The following is a 19,783-nucleotide window of genomic DNA, read 5'->3' as shown; positions in this document are numbered from 1 at the left end:
TTCAATTCCTAATCAAATTGCTCTTGAAAGTTTCAACTTATTTTTCTGTACATTACTTTCTGTAGATCAACTATTCGAGCATGGAAACGGCGGTGTTTTCAGGACCCCAAGTTCTTGCTACAGAGATGATGTATTAAGAGATGGCAACGGCCAAAACTCATACACCACAGGTACTGCCTATCGCATACTACAACCAGCAAAATGCTCGGTAATGACCCTTTACCATAAAAGCTTAACAACAGTTTTTTTGGAAATCTTGGTCACAGATCCCGCCACATCTAAAACTGGTGGCACTACACCTTGCACTAAACCTCATCAAGAAGCTTGCAGGGATGACCCTGCACGTACTACTACTTGCTCAGGTTAGCACTATGTAGTCTGAATTTTCTCTTTATCTCTTTTCCAGGTTGTATCCAGTCTTACATTACAATACGCAGCTGTCAGGATTTTTACCCATATGCTCAGCCTTTAATTGTTTAGGAGTCATTTATGTTCTTGCTTAACGCTGTATTCATGTCATTAATTTTTCAGATCATATACCCCCCTCTTCTAGTTTGCCTGACAGCAACCATGATATGAATAGAATCAACAATCTCATTGATGCCATCTATTGTGAAGAGCAATCAAATCATATGCATACTCTCCCTTCACCACGCACTACCCAATTTGAAGACCAGGCCAAAACTGTATGTTTAACTGGACACGATTACCACCCACTCCATTCGATTCGAGTTGCAATCCTTACAGCTAATTATTTTCCAACTACATGTTATTTTGACCTTTCCAAAGGATCAAAATAACATGGTGTCAGGCACTTTACATGTGTCCGAACAGAGAACAGGGAAACGCATGACACGGAAGCCTGCTAAATATTCTTCACCCTTCAAGTATGGAATTATATCCCGTCCTGCACCCAATGTGGACGCAGCAATGAGTCTCTTTGGACACATGTGCGCTGATGACTCCACATTGAAAAGGTTAGCTTTTGTCCATTTCTAAATCTTATAACAGCCACACTTTCTATTTCTCCATTTGCTGATTGTAATATCCACAGCATGCCGGTGATCCAGTTTGGTAGCACCCCTTTAACTTGTGACATGATTGCACAATCATTTGCCGATGGTGCAATCCCAGACTCAACTTTTATCACAGGATTTGTCAAATGTCTTAGCTATGATGATTATTGGATCAGACCCGAGTGCCATGGTTATAGAATTTTTTTTGATGCTGACCTCTCAGTAAGCTTTTATTTTGCCATTCTTTGACACTAGATTTATTAAAATTTTTCCATTCTTTCGTACTTTTTTTTATTCCATGGCATTTCTTTTCTTGAAGGCAATTCTCAATGTTGAGTGGCACAAAAGGGACAGTTCCGAACCCAAATATAGCCAGTTTGCTGCAGTGACAGCCATCCAACGTTGTCTTCCTTTCACAGACTTGAAGAAGACAAAGATGGTACATCTACTATTTTTTTTTTTGGTTAGCTTTTGTCCATTTTTTTCTGGTCCTCCAATCTGGCCATGAGTTTGTGTTTGAGTAGCTTCTGCATATGTTGTACTCGCGAATTTAGTTAAGTAGATAAGTCATTGTTATTATATTTTCGCTAAAATAAGTCAATTCTTCTTTTTACACACTGTGTAGATTCTTCTACCAGTTCTACATCAGCACCATTGGTCTGTTTATTGCGTTAACTTTGGCCAATCACGGATTGATGTGCTTGACTCATTTTTGTACACCCCTGAGTCTGACAACAATTGGGACAATTATCATTTGGAATTTGGGAAAAAAATCATGCACCGACTAAGTGATGCTCTCTCCATTGCTGCACCTCTCAAATTTAAATCATTCAAGAACTGGAGACATGTCCCGGTCAAGGTTCCCGTCCAGAAGGCCACGTCGGACAGTGCATTCTTTTCCATGAAGTTTCTCGAGTTCTATGATGGTGATGGCCATGGCTCACTACACACTAGCATCGCTTCTGTAAGTCTAAGTCTTTTCCCAAGACTTTTCCCTTTCGCATGCATTTTCTTACTTTTCATGGCTATATGTCTTTAATTTCAGGAACGATCTAAAGAGTTGCGTGCTGAGACCTTGTATTACCTCACTTTTCATAAGCAGAACAAGGTTGTGGCGCTGCCCGATGAAATCCTTCAGTACCGTCGAGATGATCATCACCCTTTTTTCTATTAGTTTTTTTTGTTCATTACAACCCTTTACTATTTAATTTTTATTCTTTTCTAGCTGTGCATATTGTACATTCTCATGATTTATATATGAACTATGCTTAGTTTTGTGACTGACATGTGAATACCTCATTTGTCGATATAGAACATAAGTAAAGCAAAAATGCCAATAGGTTCATTGTCCTCAGAAATAATTGGAAAATCCTATACATAAAGGCTCCTTATTGGCAACCCAGAGTGTAGAATAATCATTAGGACTGATCAGTATAACAGATATGATTTCCAAGTGGTGTACACAAATGCAAAATTATTTGTTATAAAGTCCTACAATGAGGCTGATATTCACAAATCTGTCAAGTATGGTGTGTGGTCGACATCCTCTGTTGGAAACCTGAATCTGGATACTGCATTCAGAGATGCTCAAGTGATAGCTGCAAGTAGTTCTACCTTGTGCCCAGTTTTGCTGTTCTTTTTGGTGAGTTGATATTAATTTAAGGTGTTTGACCACTTTCATTTGGTTCCATATTCTTTAACTTGAATTACTGTGTCCAATATTATGGTCTAACAGGTCAACGGAAGTTCACATTTCTGTGGAGTTGCTGAGATGGTTGGCCCTGTTGACTACCAAAACGACATGGACTTTTGGTGCAGGAAGAATAAATGGATTGGCAGCTTTCCTTTAAAATGGCACATCATAAAAAACGTACATAACTCCACCTTCCGAAGTATCTTGCTGCAGAACAATGAAGATAAACCTGTGACCAGTAGCAGAGATACACAAGAGGCAAGCTCTATTTGATGCTTCACAAAGTTTTCTTCAGTCTGATCTCATTTCCTAGGATTGTCATTCCACTGTTTATGCTTGGTTAAAAGAAAATTGTCTATGCTCAGTTCTCTGTTTTTTTTTAGTATATGGTATAGAACCTGCATATTGTTTTCACAAAATGGAGCACGTAAATCAATAGTACTAGCAAGTTTTGCTTCTTTGGACGAAGTTGGCATAACAAAAGGTTTTGTCTATTTAGCATTTTTGCTGTTGCAACTTTGAATATCGTATACCGTGATCTACTTGTTTATCGTGATCTCATCCTGGACACTGCCACTGTGTTCCATTTGCAGATACACTACACTCCTGGAACAACTATGCTCGAACTCTTCAAATATACCAGAGCAGAGGGATGATACACTACACTCCTGGAACATTGGTGCACAGTGCATCAGGAGCTCCTGAGATGACTTGTGAAGAACAGAAGATCGTTGGGAAGCCCTGTTCACCTGCATTCGGTTCAACGCCAAGTCATGCCTGCTCAAAACCCGTGCCTTGTGTTGTTGCCATTGGGTCAATGCTTATCCCAATTACGACGTCCATTTAGTAGACCGAAAAGCATTTCTGTTAATCCACTCATAGTAAGGTCCCGGTAGTAAATAGCACGGTTCTCTTTTCTGACTTCGTGGGTTTGTGATAACCACGGAGTAAGCGGCCTTCAGTCTAATCTGGCAAACTAGGAATCACTTTATCTTACGATCTGGAAGGTTAAGGTTTCCTTTTGACCCTTTTAAGCATGGTTGTTCCTTTTGAATCTTCAGTTACCCTGTTTGAACTGGTTACCATAGTACTGGTTTCATGTTGCTACGGCAATGGAGATGGGACACCAGCAATGTAGCACAAGGTTTCATCCTTTTTGTCGTTTATCTGAAGTGCCATATTTGTCGATATACGCCTTTTACTTGCCATGTGTGTGATGCTTTGTTACTCTATAGGAAATTACGCCAAAGATTTCCACAGTACAACAAGAGCTCGATTATAGGTAATACTGACTTTGTCTATTAGCCCATTGAGGGAGGTAGGGACGGACAGAAACATCTCTACGCCTCTAAGCAGCACAGATATTCGGAGAAACAAAACTGATTCATTGAGAGGAAGCTGATATCGCATATGAGTGTTACCCAATGTTCAGTTTCTCCTGTTAGCGTGTGTTACAACGGTAATGCCTTTTTAAAATATTACTCTTATTACAAAAATCAGTTTCTGTACTCGATTATTAAGTAAATTATTTAATCGCTACTTGGCTTACTTGTTGTTGCTTTTCACCCTCCAATCTTGCTGGAAACCTCCGCCTCCGTGTTCTCCCCATTCTGCAAATGTATTATACCACACTATGATAATACTTCAATATAATAATCTTTTTCTATTGTCTTTCATATTCTTTTCAAATACTCAAAACTTACCGTGCTAATCTCGCCTTCTGTTGTCCCATTCCTCGCTAGTTTGTCCGGAAGCTCCCCTTCCACAAGGCACATCTCCTCAAATACTATATCGCTCATAAATTTGTCGTGTTCCTTTTGGAACGAAGTCTGTTTTTCTATCGGCGTTGCCACTTCCTATTCAATGATACATTTGATAATTAAATATGTGACATCTAGTAAATAAAATTTCTGAACAAAAATATTATTCCGAGTAAATACACCTTACCTTATTCTCTTTCTTATTGATTACCTTTCCTTTGCCGCCTTCTTCTTTTGTTTTTACACTACTTTCACAGATGTCTGGAACATCCTTCAAGACCGCTCGTTGCCGATAATGATCCCAGTAATCTTCAAAGGACATGTCTCTGCGTTTAGGCATCGTTGCACACGGAGGCGTGCTCAGAGGAAATACTACTGGCAATGTTCCCTATATATTACAGAGACATCCAATGCCCTTTTATATACAATGAGCACCGGACGAATCCCGCAAAAACTATTTAATCTAGGTCAACACTTAAGCGGGGTTTAAGGCATGCTAGGCATGCAATGAATGCGGCTAGCCTCACAATCTTTTGTTCACTACTAACAGCTTATTCTATTAAGGCATGCATGCACGGAGTCATACCAAGGATTTTTGTTCCACCCATTTCCAGCCTTTCCTTAATCACCATGCATGCACGGTTTCAGAGATTGCATTCCATTGCATGTGCATGAAAAAAACTTCCCATAGTCTCCGTACTCCATGGTGCATATCCACTGGTGATCACAGACCAAGCCTTTTGCAAGTTTCTTGAAGGTTCAATTTAACCTGCGCTGCATAGAGTTTGGCCGAGGCCTCAAATCGTCGATCCGTTTTTTTTCTCTTGCATCCTTACTTGACTTCTTCTCGTTCACACACTCAATCGCACTTGGTGGTTGCGAGGGCGTTGAGAAGGACACACAGATATTTTTTTTTCAAGGATTCAGTTGGAGCTTCCTTTTTTCTACCTTAGTCTGGTTACATTCATAAATCATCACACACATACTAACACACCGAAAAATAAAAACAAAACCTTGTCTGAACCAAACAAACAAACATTACCTAGCTGAGTAGTTGTCATGATGCCCTAACGGATAACATTGAATTATTTAAATGTGTAGACAACAAAGACTGGAATACACTGTTGACAAAAAATAATTAAATTTATTTACAACGCGTATCTGGTCCTCACCCTTCCATATCCGTGTCCCTAAACTGCTCGTCATTGCTCTCGTAATCAATATATTTATTTTCTTGGCACTTCTTTGTGTCCTGCTGTCGCCCTATGTTATGCTCTTCTCCTCCACTATCATGCTGGCTGGTACTTCTCTTATGCTGTGCTCCTCGTGGCCTGCCTCTCATTCTGTTCTTCAATACTTCCAAGCGCTCTTTGTTATGCTAGAGTTTGGGACATGTTCTCGCGTTATGTGTTGCGTAGTACCCACAAATACTGCATTTCCTTGTGCCCTTTTTCACACCTTTGGCTCCCAGCGTAATTTCCTTCTTTTCAGATGGTGGTATGCTCCGCCCTTTAGTCTTGGATCTCGTAGGTGGGACTCGGCTGATCAGTCTATCATCATTGGCATGATACTGCAAAGATTATTGCACAAACTTTAAATTCAATGCAACATTGGTGATGGCATTAATTATTTCCAAACTCATTTTTCTAACCTCGCCACTGTGGGGTGCACATCCTTCATGCACTCTTGCATCTTTAGTTGTCATGTCTGTTTGGTTGGTTAGCACAACCTCGTTTCGCACAAATTCTCCGCCAAAAGCATCCTGTAATACAATTAACACATCTCTTTTAATATTTCTTGCTGATATTCAATTTAACGTGTGTCTTTCCTGTATTTAAAATACTTCCATCACAAATCATACCAGATTTGTTGCAAGAACCATTTTCCCCTTTATACTCTCTCTGGCTTCATTTCCATCCACGTTCGCTTGTCCCAATTCCTGCTTCACATTGCATCATTGTTATTGTGAAAATCTATTTTCCCAGTGTGTTAACTTGCATACACCTGTATCATGATACAAGCCTACCTGGGTAACCCTTTTCGCCAATTGTTCATCATTTGTGTTGTCACCATAGCCATCATCACTTTCACTACAATCTGATAACTCCTGCAAAATCAAACCCAGATGTATGCGGTTAAGTGCTTTGCCATGCAACATACACTTCATGCAACATTTTAGAATTTTTACCTCTCCTGGTGATTCTTGGTGCATGTTTGTTGTGCTTGGCCCGATGTCAGGGGGTATTTCTTTGTTATCTTTGTCAAGCTTTGCCAACACCTCTCTCGTTCTAATGTGCGCAGCGCGCGACATGCTCCCAGACCTGACTGCAGCCATTGCTAGGGACGTTAGATCTTTGATTCTGTACAACTGTGTGACTCCATCAGCCCCAACTAGGAGCTTGTCATTCCTGTCGAATCCCAACTCCTGCTGTGCATATTTTGTGTATCTACGGAGAATGTAATGTTGTGGTATACTATTTAGCTGGATTCTCATGAAGGCTCTCAACAAGTGCACGCAGAACAAACCTAAACAACCAAGAGAGTATATGTACTGTTAATAAGAAATTGGGATGTACGCTATAAATTTTGTAACAGTTTTATCATGTACCTGTATGCTGCCACTCCTTGCACTCGCAATGAAACTCACCATTTTCTTTGTTTGCACGGACTTTGAACTGGTGCTGCCCCCAAGATATTTTAGAAGACCTATTTGTGTGAGTTACCAGATAGCATGTTTCACCCTCTATTGGATTGTCTTCTATATCGTAAGCCGTGCAATCGATCATCTTCTTTTCAAAGTCTTTGAAAACATTTCTAGTATAAATTCTTGAAACCTGTATTTCAAATGGCCACTTGCTTCTTGTGAGCCTTTTGCTCTGTCACAGTACAAGAGCAACAGTTAGTTAAGGGAAATGGTGTTTATACACGAACTCCATAAATATGAATTGATACGCTGGTTACATTACCATTCCATGGTACGACTCTTCAGACTCCTTCATCTTACGTGAATGCATGAAGTCAAGCATTTTTTTGGCGAACCTGTGCAAAGCCGTGTGCTTGTTAACAAAACACTTCTTCATGACAAAATTTGAGCTCTCGCTTCTCTGTGTCGATGCCATCCGGCCACAATATTGGTCTTTAAAATATACCGGCACATACAGTTGTCGCTGGCAGTAAAGGCTATCTAAAGTGCCATCCTTTTGTAGGTCGAACTCATCCAATAGTTCCTGCCAAGCGGCCTCAAACTCCACAGGGGTGAGTGGGTGGTTTAGCACAGAATAAAATTTGTCCTTGAAATTTTTCTTCGCATACATCCCAAAGAGGTTGGTTAGATGTGGCATGTGCTTGTTAACCACATGCCATCTGCAAATCTTATGAACAACCCCTGGGAACTCTTTGGCAATCGCCACTCCCATTGCCTGGTCTTGGTCTATCACAAGATGCAAATTCATCATTGTTAGTTCTTTTATTGCTCTAAATTGTTGTATATGCTCATGTATCAAATATTTTTATCATAAACATTAATGATGAACATATTACCTGTGAGGATACACCTTGTTCTTATTTGTCCCATGCACTTTTTGAATGCTTTGAACACCCATTCAAAAGTTTCCGCTGTTTCATCTCCTACCAATGCACATCCAAACAATGTATTCTGCAGATGGTGGTTTGATCCAACAAACATTGCTAGTGGCTTCTCATAAATGTTAGTCTTATGAGTTGTGTCAAAGCTCATTGCATCACCAAAATCTGCATAATCGCCCTGCATGCTTGCATGACTCCAGAATAAGCTGTGTATAACACCTTCAGAGTCCAGCTTTGGTTCCCATCGGAACTGCGGGTTTTGAGCCTCACAATCCTTGAAGAATTCAATAAGCTTGTTTATGTCATCTGCGTGTTCTTCCCGTACATTAGTGGCCTTCCTATAAAACAGATTACAAAAACTCAACATTTTATCCTTCTAAATTTTAAGTACATTTCATTAACGACACCAATGATCATATACTTTAGCTTGGCATGAACCTTACTATTCAAGAATAACAAACTGTGTGACGTTCTTTTACCTGTTTTCTATGTCCCGCGATGTTATCGGAACAAGCTCTGCACCCCCATGCATATTTTGCAATACATTCTTTATACTTTGCGTACTCACACCGGCTTCCTGCAATTCATCAATTATTTGATAAAGTACTGGTTCCGTGCTCTTGTGTGACCTCATTTTCTTGGTTTTCAAAGGCGTATGCAACAGGTGGTTGTGAAATAGGTTTGCATTTTCTATAATCATATCTACTTCGTTTCCTTCACTGTCATACACTCTCGTAAACTTCAGATGAGCTTTGCACTTCGTCTTCATTGTTGTCTTGTTCCGTACTCGCAGAGCCTCATCACCTTTATAAAATTCTCCTTTTCCTTCACAGCTACACCTCATCACTCTAGAGAATTTTTTCTTGTTGCACATTTTCACGCCGAACCCGGCCAGTTGTGCATATCTCATGTAGAACGCCTTTGCTTCAGCTTCCGTGTGGAATGACATCCCTTCTCTGGGTATCATATTTGGATCCATGCTTTCATTCTGCTTCAAATAACATTAATTTCAATTAACATCATATACTAATGCACCGCCATATGAACCAATATTTGCGTAGAAAATTCAATTATCATCACAGCCTTACAGATATGACATAATATATTGGTTCACTGACTACTCTCATGCATTTGTGCTTTTTAACTGAGCATATAACTGCTTTGAACAATTCAAACAAAGATTTATCATGCATCACTTACGTGTGTTTGTGGTGGAATTTCTTCTTCACTAGCAATCATCTGGTTTGCGTCCAAAGTATCCGGAGGCAAGAACACAACACCCTGTCTTCCCGTTGTAATGGTTTGATCCTCATTACTCCCTTGCTAGCAACCTATCTGTGTGGGTGGAGTTCGAAATCTAGTGCTGGAGCTCTCCAACATCTCCGGAACTTTGATGCAAGAGTCAATAGTGTCTCGTTCTCCCGGCTGGGGCGGTTCAGATCGTCGCGGTGACCTTTCCGGCACTTCTATACTTCTCACGTCGACGGCGACTCTCATGTCGTTAATCTCCAGCCTTTTCGGTGAAGGGCTATCCGCAGAGTCCCTACTCGGCGCGGACGGCCCTGCTTCTTCAAACAATATCCTCCGACAACCCATCACTGGCAAGGTGGTCTGAAAGGTAATAACACATTGCATATCACAAGGTAGCTTGAAGAAGGCAGAAGTTAATGACTTGAAGCCAGGCACTGTCAGCTATTGGACTGATAGTTTGAACATGTATATGTCCTCATTCATCTCCTTGTACGAAGCAGAACTACTTCAGCATCACAATCTGAACAATGAAGTCCTATTTATTACTTGTGCATCGTATTACTAGAACTTTTTAAGATTTTAGGTCCATTTTAACAAAAAAAAATTGTCAGTGACTGCTTTAGCAAAAGAAGCTAAAATGAAGAAAAGCCTCAATGTTATAAACTCTGGTGCCTCTCTCTTCCCTGGACCTGCACACGCACAGGGCACAGCACAGGCAACAGCTCTCCTACCTCTACTTCATTCCTCACCCCTCTGTTCTACAGCTGCTGGTGCCGCCGCCTCCAAATCCACCTCTAGCAACGGCGGAAATTTCCACCGGGCACTCCCGTGCTGCTCTCCATGCTACACCGGTCCTATCTATGCCGATGTCCCCTCCGATTTGGGCTCTTAGTGCTCTCTATTTTGGGATCCTAGCTTCTATGCTTGCCCAGGTAATAGTCCTTGCCGGCGCTGCTCCGAGTGACGGAACCTGGCTCGGGGCCTATACCACTTCGATTTTTTCTGACAAACTTACCTATGCGATGGTGTGGAGGTGATTTTTTCTGAATCGTTGACCCCGTCCGCTGCCCACCTCCGATATCTTCCCAGGTTACAGGACCTTCGTGAGGCTCCTGAGAACCGGTGCGGACGTCCCGCGCGCGGTGCCCGCCCGAGGTTGCCGCGGCGGCGCGCCGGTTGGCGTTCACGTCGCCGTCAAGGCCGTCCGGAATCCGCGCCCCCCGTGCCCGCTCGAGGACGCCGCGGCGGCGCGCCGGTCCGTGGAACGGGACCTCGCCGCGCTCCGGCGCGTCCTGGGCCACCCGCCCGTCTCGCGGAGGTCGGCGTTCGACGTATTCTCCGAAGATCACGGATGCGGCGGTTCCAACAGATGCCCTGAGGTAGACGGAGTTTCAGCGCGCGCGGTTGTTGTCGCACGCGAGAGAAACAAAAAACCTGGGAAAAAAATACTGGTAAAAGAAAATCGACCGGAGGGAGACGCGGGTGGCGGGCGGAAGCGAGGCGCGCGCTGGGTCGGTGGGGGGCTGGGGTACAGAATAGGCTATTCTGTACCCTGGGTACCAAATAGCGGAGGCCTATATATATATATATATATATATATATATATTCAAGTGATCCAAAACATAGTAACACGAAGGAATTAGAATTGTTCTAAGTCAAACATTTTTTAAGTTTGATCAAGGTTTCTCAAAAACTTACTAAAGTTTATTGTATGAAATAAGTGCCAATATATTTATCATGAGATATATTTTCATATATACATATTTGCTATCGTAAACATTGATATTTTTCTCTATAAATATGGTAAAAAAGAAAGAAGTTTGATTTAAGACAAATCTAGAATGACTTGTTTTTTTCTTAAAGAAGGGAATAGTGTCCAAGACATGGTATCTAGATGGAAAAAGTCCAATTTATTACCCCAACTATAATTAGGTCCAAATAATCCTTAAAGTAAGAAAATATTATTACTTTAAAGTAAGAAAAGATTGCGTGCGCTCAGCTGGTAAGGTTCCTTGTGGTGGAACCTACCCACCAAGGTTCGAGTCCTCGACTTAGCACTGGTGCTCGTATTTTCCTAAATTTATTCCAGGATTTAACTGGCTCTTCGAAACCGGTTCAATTCGCCAATCTCGAGGATTTGCCGGCTCAGTTTTTAGGAGGTGCTCATAGAGGTAAGGTTGTGTGCGTGTGTTCGTAGGGGCAAGTGTGCGCACGTGTATGTGAGCGTCTGCGTCTGTAATGCGTGATTCGTAAAAAAAAGTAAGAAAATATTTACTTAACTCCTTATTTTTTTCCAAACCGGTTCGAATCACACCTTTCACGCCTAAAACCATAGATGCTGATGTAGAGAGCTGGAAGGCTGGTTTTGCTGATTAGGATGACTCGTCACTGGCCCTACGTGGCAGGTTTGTTTAGGGTAGGATCATCGCTCCCCTCCCGTGAGTCAGCCCCTTTCATCCTCCATCCCTAGGTTACACCCGATGCCATCTTTGTCGCCGTTTTCTAGATCATCCAGTCAAACAATCGAGCACACAAGGTAATCGGGAAGAAGAGAGACAACCAGATGCGTTTCTCTAGCAATTTATGCTGTGCAAATTTTGTTCTTATTTTTATTTTGATGGCTAGGTTTAGGAAACATTGAAATTCACATCTAGACACATCAAAATTTTAATTTCCTTTTTAGAGATTGATAAACACTATTGGACGTCATTTTGCATTGTGTCCGGAAAACTTCCACCACTGTTATTGTTACGACTTTCTATTTCAAGTTCACAAATCTTGGTAGCAAGAATTCTTAAAAGAAAACGGAGTTACGGAAGTTCTACCGAAATATTTAACACATGTTGGGTGCAACACCATGATCTCGTGAGAATTTTTTTTTCCTTATTTCTTTCTTACTTAGAAAATCTCAGATCAACAATGAAGCAAACTTACTAACCTCTTGCAACATCTCGTGATGATTTAAAAAATCTCAAATCACGGTATGCAACATCACGAAAACAGAGCTGCAACATCATAAAGACATAGTTGCAACATCTCATATTGGTACAAAAATTTCCAAATCCTCATTGCACATCAAAAACACAGTTGCATCATCTCATATTTGATAAAAAAAATCCAAATCATCAGTGCAACACCAGAAAAATCACGTGCAACATCTCACATAAAAAATCCTAAATATGATTGCAACATCACATAATCACAATTGCAACATCACAGAATTATATTTGAAACATCAATTCATCTACTGTCAACATCCGAAATCTCTTATCTCTAGGAGATGCTGGTAGATGGAGATGATGCCTGAATATGTAGAGTAAGGTGAGATTCTAGCAGTGTTGCTTGAGGATTAATAGGCATGGCCAGATCGAGCCACCAGGACAGAAAGGGAGGTAGGTCTACCTCATCATGAAGGAGCCCTTAGCCGCCAAGAGCACAGATACGCTGACGTGCGCTTGCCATTGCCGGGGGCTGACCTTGCTCCAACCGGATGCGTCATCGCTGTCACCTTCGATGGGATCTACCCACACCGCATGCAGATCCTCCGCGCCACCGCATCGTCCGTCGTCACCGAGCCACAGGTCCTCCCGTGTGGGTATTTCGTTGTCCTGGAGCAGAGGTCACCCCCGACAACCTCGCTCGGATGAGTATAGGGGGGCTGCACCACCGCAGACTGGTCCTCCCGTGTGGGGGTTTCGTTGTCCTCGAGCAGAGCTCACCCCCGACAACCTCGCTCGGATGAGTAGGGGGGGCAACACCACCATAGGCTGTAGCTCAGTCACTCAGGCAAGAGGTCACGTTTTGACTGTGGGGAGAGAGAGAGAGAGATGGGAGTGCTGGTGGAGGAGAACATGGGAGAGGATAAGATCGCTAACCGCTAGCTATTATTTGCTTGGCAGGTGGAGCGTTCGATGGTTCGAGTCCGTCCGATATTTTTAGCGGCTCTGGACGGCCGAGTCTCAACTTTACCGAAAAGAAAAACTTTTCGTGCTAGCAAGACGTTCTAAAAGAAAACAATTGATGTTAAGTACTGACACGATGGCACGGCAGCAAGGTTGTGCGATTGTGATAGACGAACTATGGTGTGGGATAAATTAAAGGGGTAAAAAATGAAGTTAAATTAGAACTACCTACCTCCACTTATTAAACGGGATTATATTTTACACATGTGCATAAGAAGTTAAGGCGTGCCTGCACTTAATATCTAAGGGGGCAATAACCTGCAAGCCGAACTCCAATTCAATCCGTTCTTGTGTTCTTCTATATTCGAAAGAAAAAAATTGTATCTACGTACCCTACCCTATGGAACCTGATCTTGCCGTAAGCAAGGGGTGCACGCCGGCAACAATGGCAGGGAGCGCTCTTGACGAGCCCCTCCTCGCTTCGGGCAAAGACGAGGAGCATTGTGGCATCATCCTTACAAAAGATAATTTGGCTAAGGTGAAATTGGCATGGAAGTATGTTATGTTGTTTTTCAATAACAATAAAACTATTAAACATTTCTTCTTCGATTGTCATATAGCTATGTTAATTTGGAAATAACCCACACCACCTTTAATCTTTATAAACCTAGTGACGTGTCACATATGTTAAGGTCTTTGTTACAAGGTGTTAGGGGGAGGCAAAAGAATCTGATTCTAACCGGTGTAAGCACCATTTGTTGGGCCATTTGTCTCAGCAGAAATGATGTTTTTCTTTTGAGAAAATGACCAAACAAATTTATCTACAGATTCTTTTTAGGACCACACACTGGATCAGGTTTTGGGCTTACCTCACAAGTAGGAAGACCGGGAAACAATTTCAGGAGCGTTGGAATCTACAGCTATTGAAATCTTTTAGTATTAGGATTTGCTTCCAATCTATCCACCCTTTTTAGCTTTGCACAGAACATGTGTGTTTCCTTTATTAATAATGGTTGGATATGCTCTGCATCGTAGATCCTTTATCTTAAAAAATAGCAGCTAATCCGCCTACGCTTAAGAGCAACTCCAACCTAGTACCTTTTTTAGAAAAAAAGAGAAAAAAAGAACTCCAACAGTCCACCTAAAACTTCCCAAAAGATTGGTGACGCGAAAAAAAACACCCTTCCTCCCACATATTTTCGCGACGAAGTCATCCCCTAATCCGCCCGTGCGCGTTTTTTTCCATACGCATTTTCTTCTTCCTCTCCCTGTCTTCCGCGGCCAGCGCTCCACCGTGGCTTCCACGGCGGCGGCTCCCTGCGCGGCACAGGTACAGATCCAACAGACTCGACAACTCGACATCCCTACACCCTACATCTCCGTGTGTCTCGCTTCCTTTTCCTCCTCCCCGGCAACACCACACGCGGCCTCCACGTCTTCTCCCCCTGCCTCGAATCAATCTCCCCCACCAAACTGGAGCACCCGATCCCCCAGAGGCCGAAGTCGGCGGCGAGCGAACCAAGCCAGCCCAACTGTCCATCCACCATGCTCAGGGTCGTGGGCAGGCGCCTCTCCTCCACCCTTGCCTAGTATTAGATAGACCAAGGAAAATACTGGCACGCGGGCGTAGCATCTGCGGAAGAGGAGCAGCCAGGCATGGAGCTCGATGGGGAGACGTTCTTGGACGAGCTCATGTCGCTGCGGCGGGAGGCGTCGGTGGCGGCGCCGTGGCAGGGCTACCAGCCCGGAGGTGGCGTGATGATGAGCAACCTCCTCTTCTACGGCGGCGAAGGCGCCGACGTGACAAGTAGCGGCGGCATGGACCTGTCGCCATTCTAGGAGCTAGTGCCCATGCCGCCGGTGGTGCCACCGCAGCACCTGCACGAGGACTTCAACTTCGAGTGCCTTAGCAAGGTATGCAACCCTTACAGGAGCTGTGTCGCCGTTCCGGGGGAGGCGGCGCTCAGACAGACGCTCTTGGAGGAAGACAAGAGCTTCTTGGAGGAGGATTGGGACTTGGAGAACTTGGTCTTGGCGGCAGCGGGTTGCTCGTCTCAGGCAGCCAGGCAGGTGGAAACATGCAGATGGGAAAGTTAAAATTCCAACTTTTCCTTCAATGGATTTGTAAGGATGGGTAGTAAAATCGATTCGCAACGGATCAAGGAAGCTTGCAGTGCGAGCGATTGAAACGAAACTCATCATGCTTGACGAATTTGAACTCATCATGCTTGACGAATTTAGCCGGTGAGTATCAGGTGGCCATGGGAGGTCCTTCGGGGGCGCAAGCTTCCCGCGAGCGGACACGCCTGGCTAGCAGCCGCGCGAGCTGCCTCCGCGGGCGGCCACGCTTGCTCCTTGGGTGGCCCTGCGTGCTCCTCTGACAGGGCCCGAGGCTGGCATTGCCTCAATTTGGATCCACAGATGGGTGAAACGGGAAAGAACAGATAAGAAGAAGATCGGGAAGGGAGGCTGACACGTGGGTCCCGCAAGATAGACGAGGATGTTATGAATTATTGGGGAATAGTTTTTAGCGTTCTGCTGTGAATTGATATATTTTTTTGGGAAAAAAATTTTAGTATAGCCCCCAATACATCATTTTCGGGCAGAATTTTTTAGGAATCTCTTGAAGTCCTCTAATAATATCAATAATATCTACAGGTGGCAACATGCGAACCGGACTCAATTAATCTGGACTCAATTAATCTGCCGTTGTGTTCTTAAAGAAAGGTTGCATCTACCCTAACCTATGGAACGGAGCCCTCTCGACGACCCTCTCCTCGCTCCGGTCAAAGACGAGGAGCAGCCCGGCGGCGACGGCGACGATGATGTCGCGAGCTCGCAGCTCCTCCTCCAACAAGGCACGGGCGCCTCCTTCTCGAGGAGCTGCCTCAACATCAGCAACGTGATCTCAGGTATGCGTCCAGACCGATCAATCTTCTTGATTGATTCGCGCATGAATCGCAAACAGGTTGATTTTTTATTCCCCAACTTGATTCCTTCCGGGCGTCTTGATTGATTCGCGCATGAATCGCAAACAGATTGATTCTTTTATTCCCCAACTTGATTCCTTCCAGGCGTCGGGATGCTGTCCGTGCCGTACGCCCTGGCGCAGGGCGGCTGGCTGAGCCTGACGCTCTTCGCCCTCATCGGCGCCGTCTGCTCCTACACCGGCGAGCTCGTCGGCCGCTGCATGAGCGCCGGCGGCAGCGGCGCCGCCGTCAGGAGCTACCCGGACATCGGGCAGCTCGCGTTCGGCCGACCCGGCAGGAAGGCCATCGGCGCCGTCATGTACACCGAGCTCTACCTCGTCGCCATCAGCTTCCTCATCCTCGAGGGCGACAACCTCGACAAGCTGCTCCCCGGCACGGGCGTCGCCCTTCCCGGCGGCTACCTCCTGCGAGGGAAGCAGCTCTACACGCTCGTCGCCGCCGTCGTCATACTCCCGACGACGTGGCTCAGGGACCTAAGCGTGCTCGCCTACGTGTCGGCGGTCGGGCTCGTCGCGTCGGCCGCCCTGACAGCGTCCCTGGTCTGGGCCGGCGTGGCCGACCACGGCTTCCATGCCAGGGACAGCAACGTCTTCAGCCTCGCCGGGCTGCCCACCTCGCTCAGCCTGTACTTTGTCTGCTTCTCCGGCCACGGCGTCTTCCCGACCGTGTACACCTCGATGAGGAACAAGAAAGACTTCTCCAAAGTACAAACAAATTCCACTTTAAATATTTGCTCGAAACAGTTAGATTCTAGCTTAAATCCAGTATTAAAAGATTCTCGGTTGATCGCCATTGATTCTCGTTTGCAGGTCCTGCTGGCTTCCTCGCTGCTCTGCAGCCTGAACTACGCGCTGACGGCTGTTCTAGGGTACCTGATCTACGGCGACGACGTGAAGTCGCTGGTGACACTGAACCTCCCCTCGGGGAAGCTGTACACGAGGGTGGCAATCCTGACGACCCTGATCACGCCGCTCGCCAAGTACGCGGTGGTCATCCAGCCCATCACGGCGGGGATAGAGGAGAAGCTGTCGCTCGCCGCCGGCCAGGGCACCCTCACCAGGGCGGCCATCAGCACCGCCGTGCTCGCCAGCACGGTGGTGGCGGCGTGCACGGTGCCCTTCTTCGGCTACCTCATGTCATTCATCGGGTCCTCGCTCAACGTCACGGTGGCCGTCCTGTTCCCGTGCCTGAGCTACCTCAGGATCTACATGCCCAGAGGAAGGGTTCGCCCCGCAGAGGTCGCGGCGATCGTCGGCATTCTGGTGATTGGAGTGTGCGTCGCCGTCGTGGGGACGTACACCTCCCTGCACCAGATTGCGAGCACGTTTTCATAGCGGATTAGGTGCACGTTTTTGGTAGCAATCAGGTGCACTGCACGATGATTCTTTGATTTGTTTGTTGCATTGAGGAACTGACAGATTTGTAATGCGATTTTGAGGATTAACTTGTTCATATGCGGCTTTTTTTGTCTTGCTTTATGCATTGGACTTAGTTGGCCATGGATTCGCATTTGGTATGACCAGCCGTGCATGCGTTTTACGCTGGTGACAGTAATTAATGCAGATATGAATATTGAACTGAGCCAATCATTGCTGAGCTGCATCAACATCATCAGCAAACTAATGCTGCACGCTGTTCGCACTTGTCAAGCTCATCGTTGGCAGTGTGATGGCTGGAGGTAATTCATGCAGAATCGACTGGACATAGGTTGGCTGCAGCCTGATAGGATCGTGCACTCCCAGCTGGCCAGCTGATATTTTTTTTAAAACAAACCTGGCAAGAGAGCTGCCGATTATATTAAAAAGAAGGAATTCAGACTGGATAAATACAATGGATCAAAAATGAAATGAGGCAAAATTGAGCCAGAAAAATAAAACAACACTATGAACTCAGTCGCAATCAGCATCGCACCAGTAGAGCGGAGAGATGTTTCGCTCCCGCCATAATCCACACGGTGGCCTCGTCTTTGATCCTCTCGAAAATCATGTTGACAGAAGTCCTTGCTGTTAAATATTGTCATATTCCTTTCCCTCCAGATTGTCCATGTAACTAGCATAATCAAAGTTCGCATGCCTCTCTTAGAGCAGGAATTTGCTCCCGCTCTCATCAACCACCAATGGTGCAGCGAATCGGTATGTTGCCAAGCCCTCGGGTGGATTGTTGGTGCCGACAACTAGTCCGCCACCATGGCCCAGATTATTGTTGTAACCCGGCATTCGGCGAAGAGGTGTAGCGCCAATTCCTATGATCTCTGACATAGTGGTCAGGTAGCTTGATTTGGCCATCCCCTTTTCTGAAGTCTGTCAGCAGTCCAAAGGCGATTTTGGATTGTGAGCCAGAAGAAGGTTTTGCAGCTTCTAGGAGCCCATATTTTCTAAATCAAGCCGTCAAAGTTGGTGGATTCCGAACCAATGAACTGTGCGTCGTAAGCGGATTTTGCGGAGTAGTTACCATCTGCAGTAAGCTTCCAAGTGATTTCATCTTGGACACCCAGGCGTAGGGCTACCTGTTGTACGACTTGCCATAGAAGAACGTATTCTCGGAAGTGTTGCACAGAGAATCTACTATGGTGTATGTTGATGTCCCGGATCCAAGTTCGGTTGTGAAGCGCGTCACATATTGAAATGGAGAAAATACTACATGTGATAGGAACCAATCAGTTGAAATATATGTTTCGTACTTTCTTTATACCTGGTCCAGTACATGTTCCATTCAGATCAAAATGATCTGACAGTGTCTTCTTATAGCGAAATTTGAAGGCACCAAGAATAACATCAACTGGATTATAGATCTGAATTAGTTCAGAAATCCTCCTACTCATCAAAGAGCCCATCCATGCAAAAGCTACTTCCGATAAAAAAGACGCCTCTTCCACCTGAAGCCCTGGCGTCCATTTGAAAAAAAAAAAAGGTACATTGTTCAAATCTTGTTTCTCATGGCAGAGAGCACGCACAACTCAGACCAATTTCCTACACTTGCCACAGGGTAAACTTTAACCTTCAAGGCCTGTTTGATGGGGGCATCTAAATCCAAATCCTCAGGATTCAGTTCAGACTTTAACTGACCCTCAAATATCCTTGAGTGAATCCTTCATTAAGTCACCCACCCAGGTATTCTTTTCCCACACTGCTACAAATCTGAAATCTGACGTCATGAATGCTAAAATGCCATGTGATTAACATGATAACGAGGAGAAATGTTTTCTTTCTTTCTTGTACATGGCCATCCTTTTGTAAGGACCCTTTTAACTTGGACCCAACTGGTGATCTGACATAATCACTCCTAAAGTAATCATCTAGACTATTAGCGCACAACAAATATTCCATACTGTTTCTCCTCTCCTCCTGCTTGTACGGGCATCGGCCACTGCTGCATGCTCTAACTGGCAGCAAGTCCTGGCCATCCTTGACTCGAGTCTGCGAAGGTCTGCTCTGCCTTTGCCACAGATATGTTGTTGCTGCTGACTCCTGGTTATGGTTTCAACACACAAGTCCTACTGATACAACAAATATGACTTGTGTGTTGAAACAAGTTATGGTTTCATTTTAGCATGAAGTAAATTCCATGTACAAACTTACTAGCTTAA

General features: G+C 44.6%; 2 protein-coding genes and 2 long non-coding RNA genes across 5 annotated transcripts; 2 read left to right on the top strand and 2 right to left on the bottom strand.

The window, feature by feature from the left end:
* Nucleotides 1-4,079: 4,079 nt before the first annotated feature.
* Nucleotides 4,080-8,447, bottom strand: LOC117855506 (protein FAR1-RELATED SEQUENCE 5). 2 transcript variants are annotated; one of them, XR_011898160.1, is made up of 9 exons: nucleotides 8,010-8,447; nucleotides 7,436-7,899; nucleotides 7,078-7,345; nucleotides 6,658-6,995; nucleotides 6,496-6,576; nucleotides 6,331-6,408; nucleotides 6,121-6,231; nucleotides 4,413-6,039; nucleotides 4,080-4,319 (listed from the first exon to the last, which is right to left on the bottom strand). XR_011898160.1 is itself a non-coding variant. In XM_034737883.2 (8 exons), exons 1-8 carry the CDS (start codon nucleotides 8,419-8,421, stop codon nucleotides 5,848-5,850), a joined length of 1,944 nt encoding a protein of 647 aa, XP_034593774.2. In that variant the 5' UTR covers nucleotides 8,422-8,447; the 3' UTR covers nucleotides 4,080-5,847. The 2 variants fall into 2 exon arrangements, 1 of the variants encoding a protein (XP_034593774.2); XM_034737883.2 differs by having other exon boundaries at nucleotides 4,080-6,039.
* Nucleotides 8,448-9,982: 1,535 nt separating this feature from the next.
* Nucleotides 9,983-11,060, top strand: LOC117855507 (uncharacterized). Its single transcript, XR_004640512.2, has 2 exons — nucleotides 9,983-10,237; nucleotides 10,395-11,060. It is a non-coding gene; the product is annotated as an uncharacterized lncRNA (long non-coding RNA).
* A 1,299-nt stretch (nucleotides 11,061-12,359) lies between these two features.
* On the bottom strand, nucleotides 12,360-13,192 carry LOC117858303 (uncharacterized). The gene is made up of 2 exons (XR_004640945.2): nucleotides 12,708-13,192; nucleotides 12,360-12,608 (listed from the first exon to the last, which is right to left on the bottom strand). It is a non-coding gene; the product is annotated as an uncharacterized lncRNA (long non-coding RNA).
* Nucleotides 13,193-15,765: 2,573 nt separating this feature from the next.
* On the top strand, nucleotides 15,766-17,628 carry LOC117858954 (amino acid transporter AVT1I). Its single transcript, XM_072294222.1, has 2 exons — nucleotides 15,766-16,901; nucleotides 17,007-17,628. Exons 1-2 carry the CDS (start codon nucleotides 16,290-16,292, stop codon nucleotides 17,529-17,531), a joined length of 1,137 nt encoding a protein of 378 aa, XP_072150323.1. The 5' UTR covers nucleotides 15,766-16,289; the 3' UTR covers nucleotides 17,532-17,628.
* The last annotated feature ends 2,155 nt before the right edge of the window (nucleotides 17,629-19,783 follow it).

The sequence above is a fragment of the Setaria viridis genome, chromosome 5 (genome assembly GCF_005286985.2).
Source record: "Setaria viridis chromosome 5, Setaria_viridis_v4.0, whole genome shotgun sequence".
NCBI classification, from domain to species: domain Eukaryota; kingdom Viridiplantae; phylum Streptophyta; class Magnoliopsida; order Poales; family Poaceae; genus Setaria; species Setaria viridis.
Note: the sequence above shows the minus strand (reverse complement) of the source record. Positions and strands in the feature narration are given on the sequence as shown.

Excerpts from the sequence above, each read along its gene's own strand:
- LOC117855506 (XM_034737883.2), bottom strand. The coding sequence starts at position 8,421 with ATGTTGAGTTTTTGTAATCTGTTTTATAGGAAGGCCACTAATGTACGG. Across the intron at positions 7,900-8,009 it reads AACAAGGTGTATCCTCACAG|ACCAAGACCAGGCAATGGGA; the intron begins GTAATATGTTCA and ends ATCTTGTGATAG. Across the intron at positions 6,409-6,495 it reads TGGCGAAAAGGGTTACCCAG|GAATTGGGACAAGCGAACGT; the intron begins GTAGGCTTGTAT and ends AATGTGAAGCAG.
- LOC117858954 (XM_072294222.1), top strand. The coding sequence starts at position 16,290 with ATGCTGTCCGTGCCGTACGCCCTGGCGCAGGGCGGCTGGCTGAGCCTG. Across the intron at positions 16,902-17,006 it reads ACAAGAAAGACTTCTCCAAA|GTCCTGCTGGCTTCCTCGCT; the intron begins GTACAAACAAAT and ends TCTCGTTTGCAG.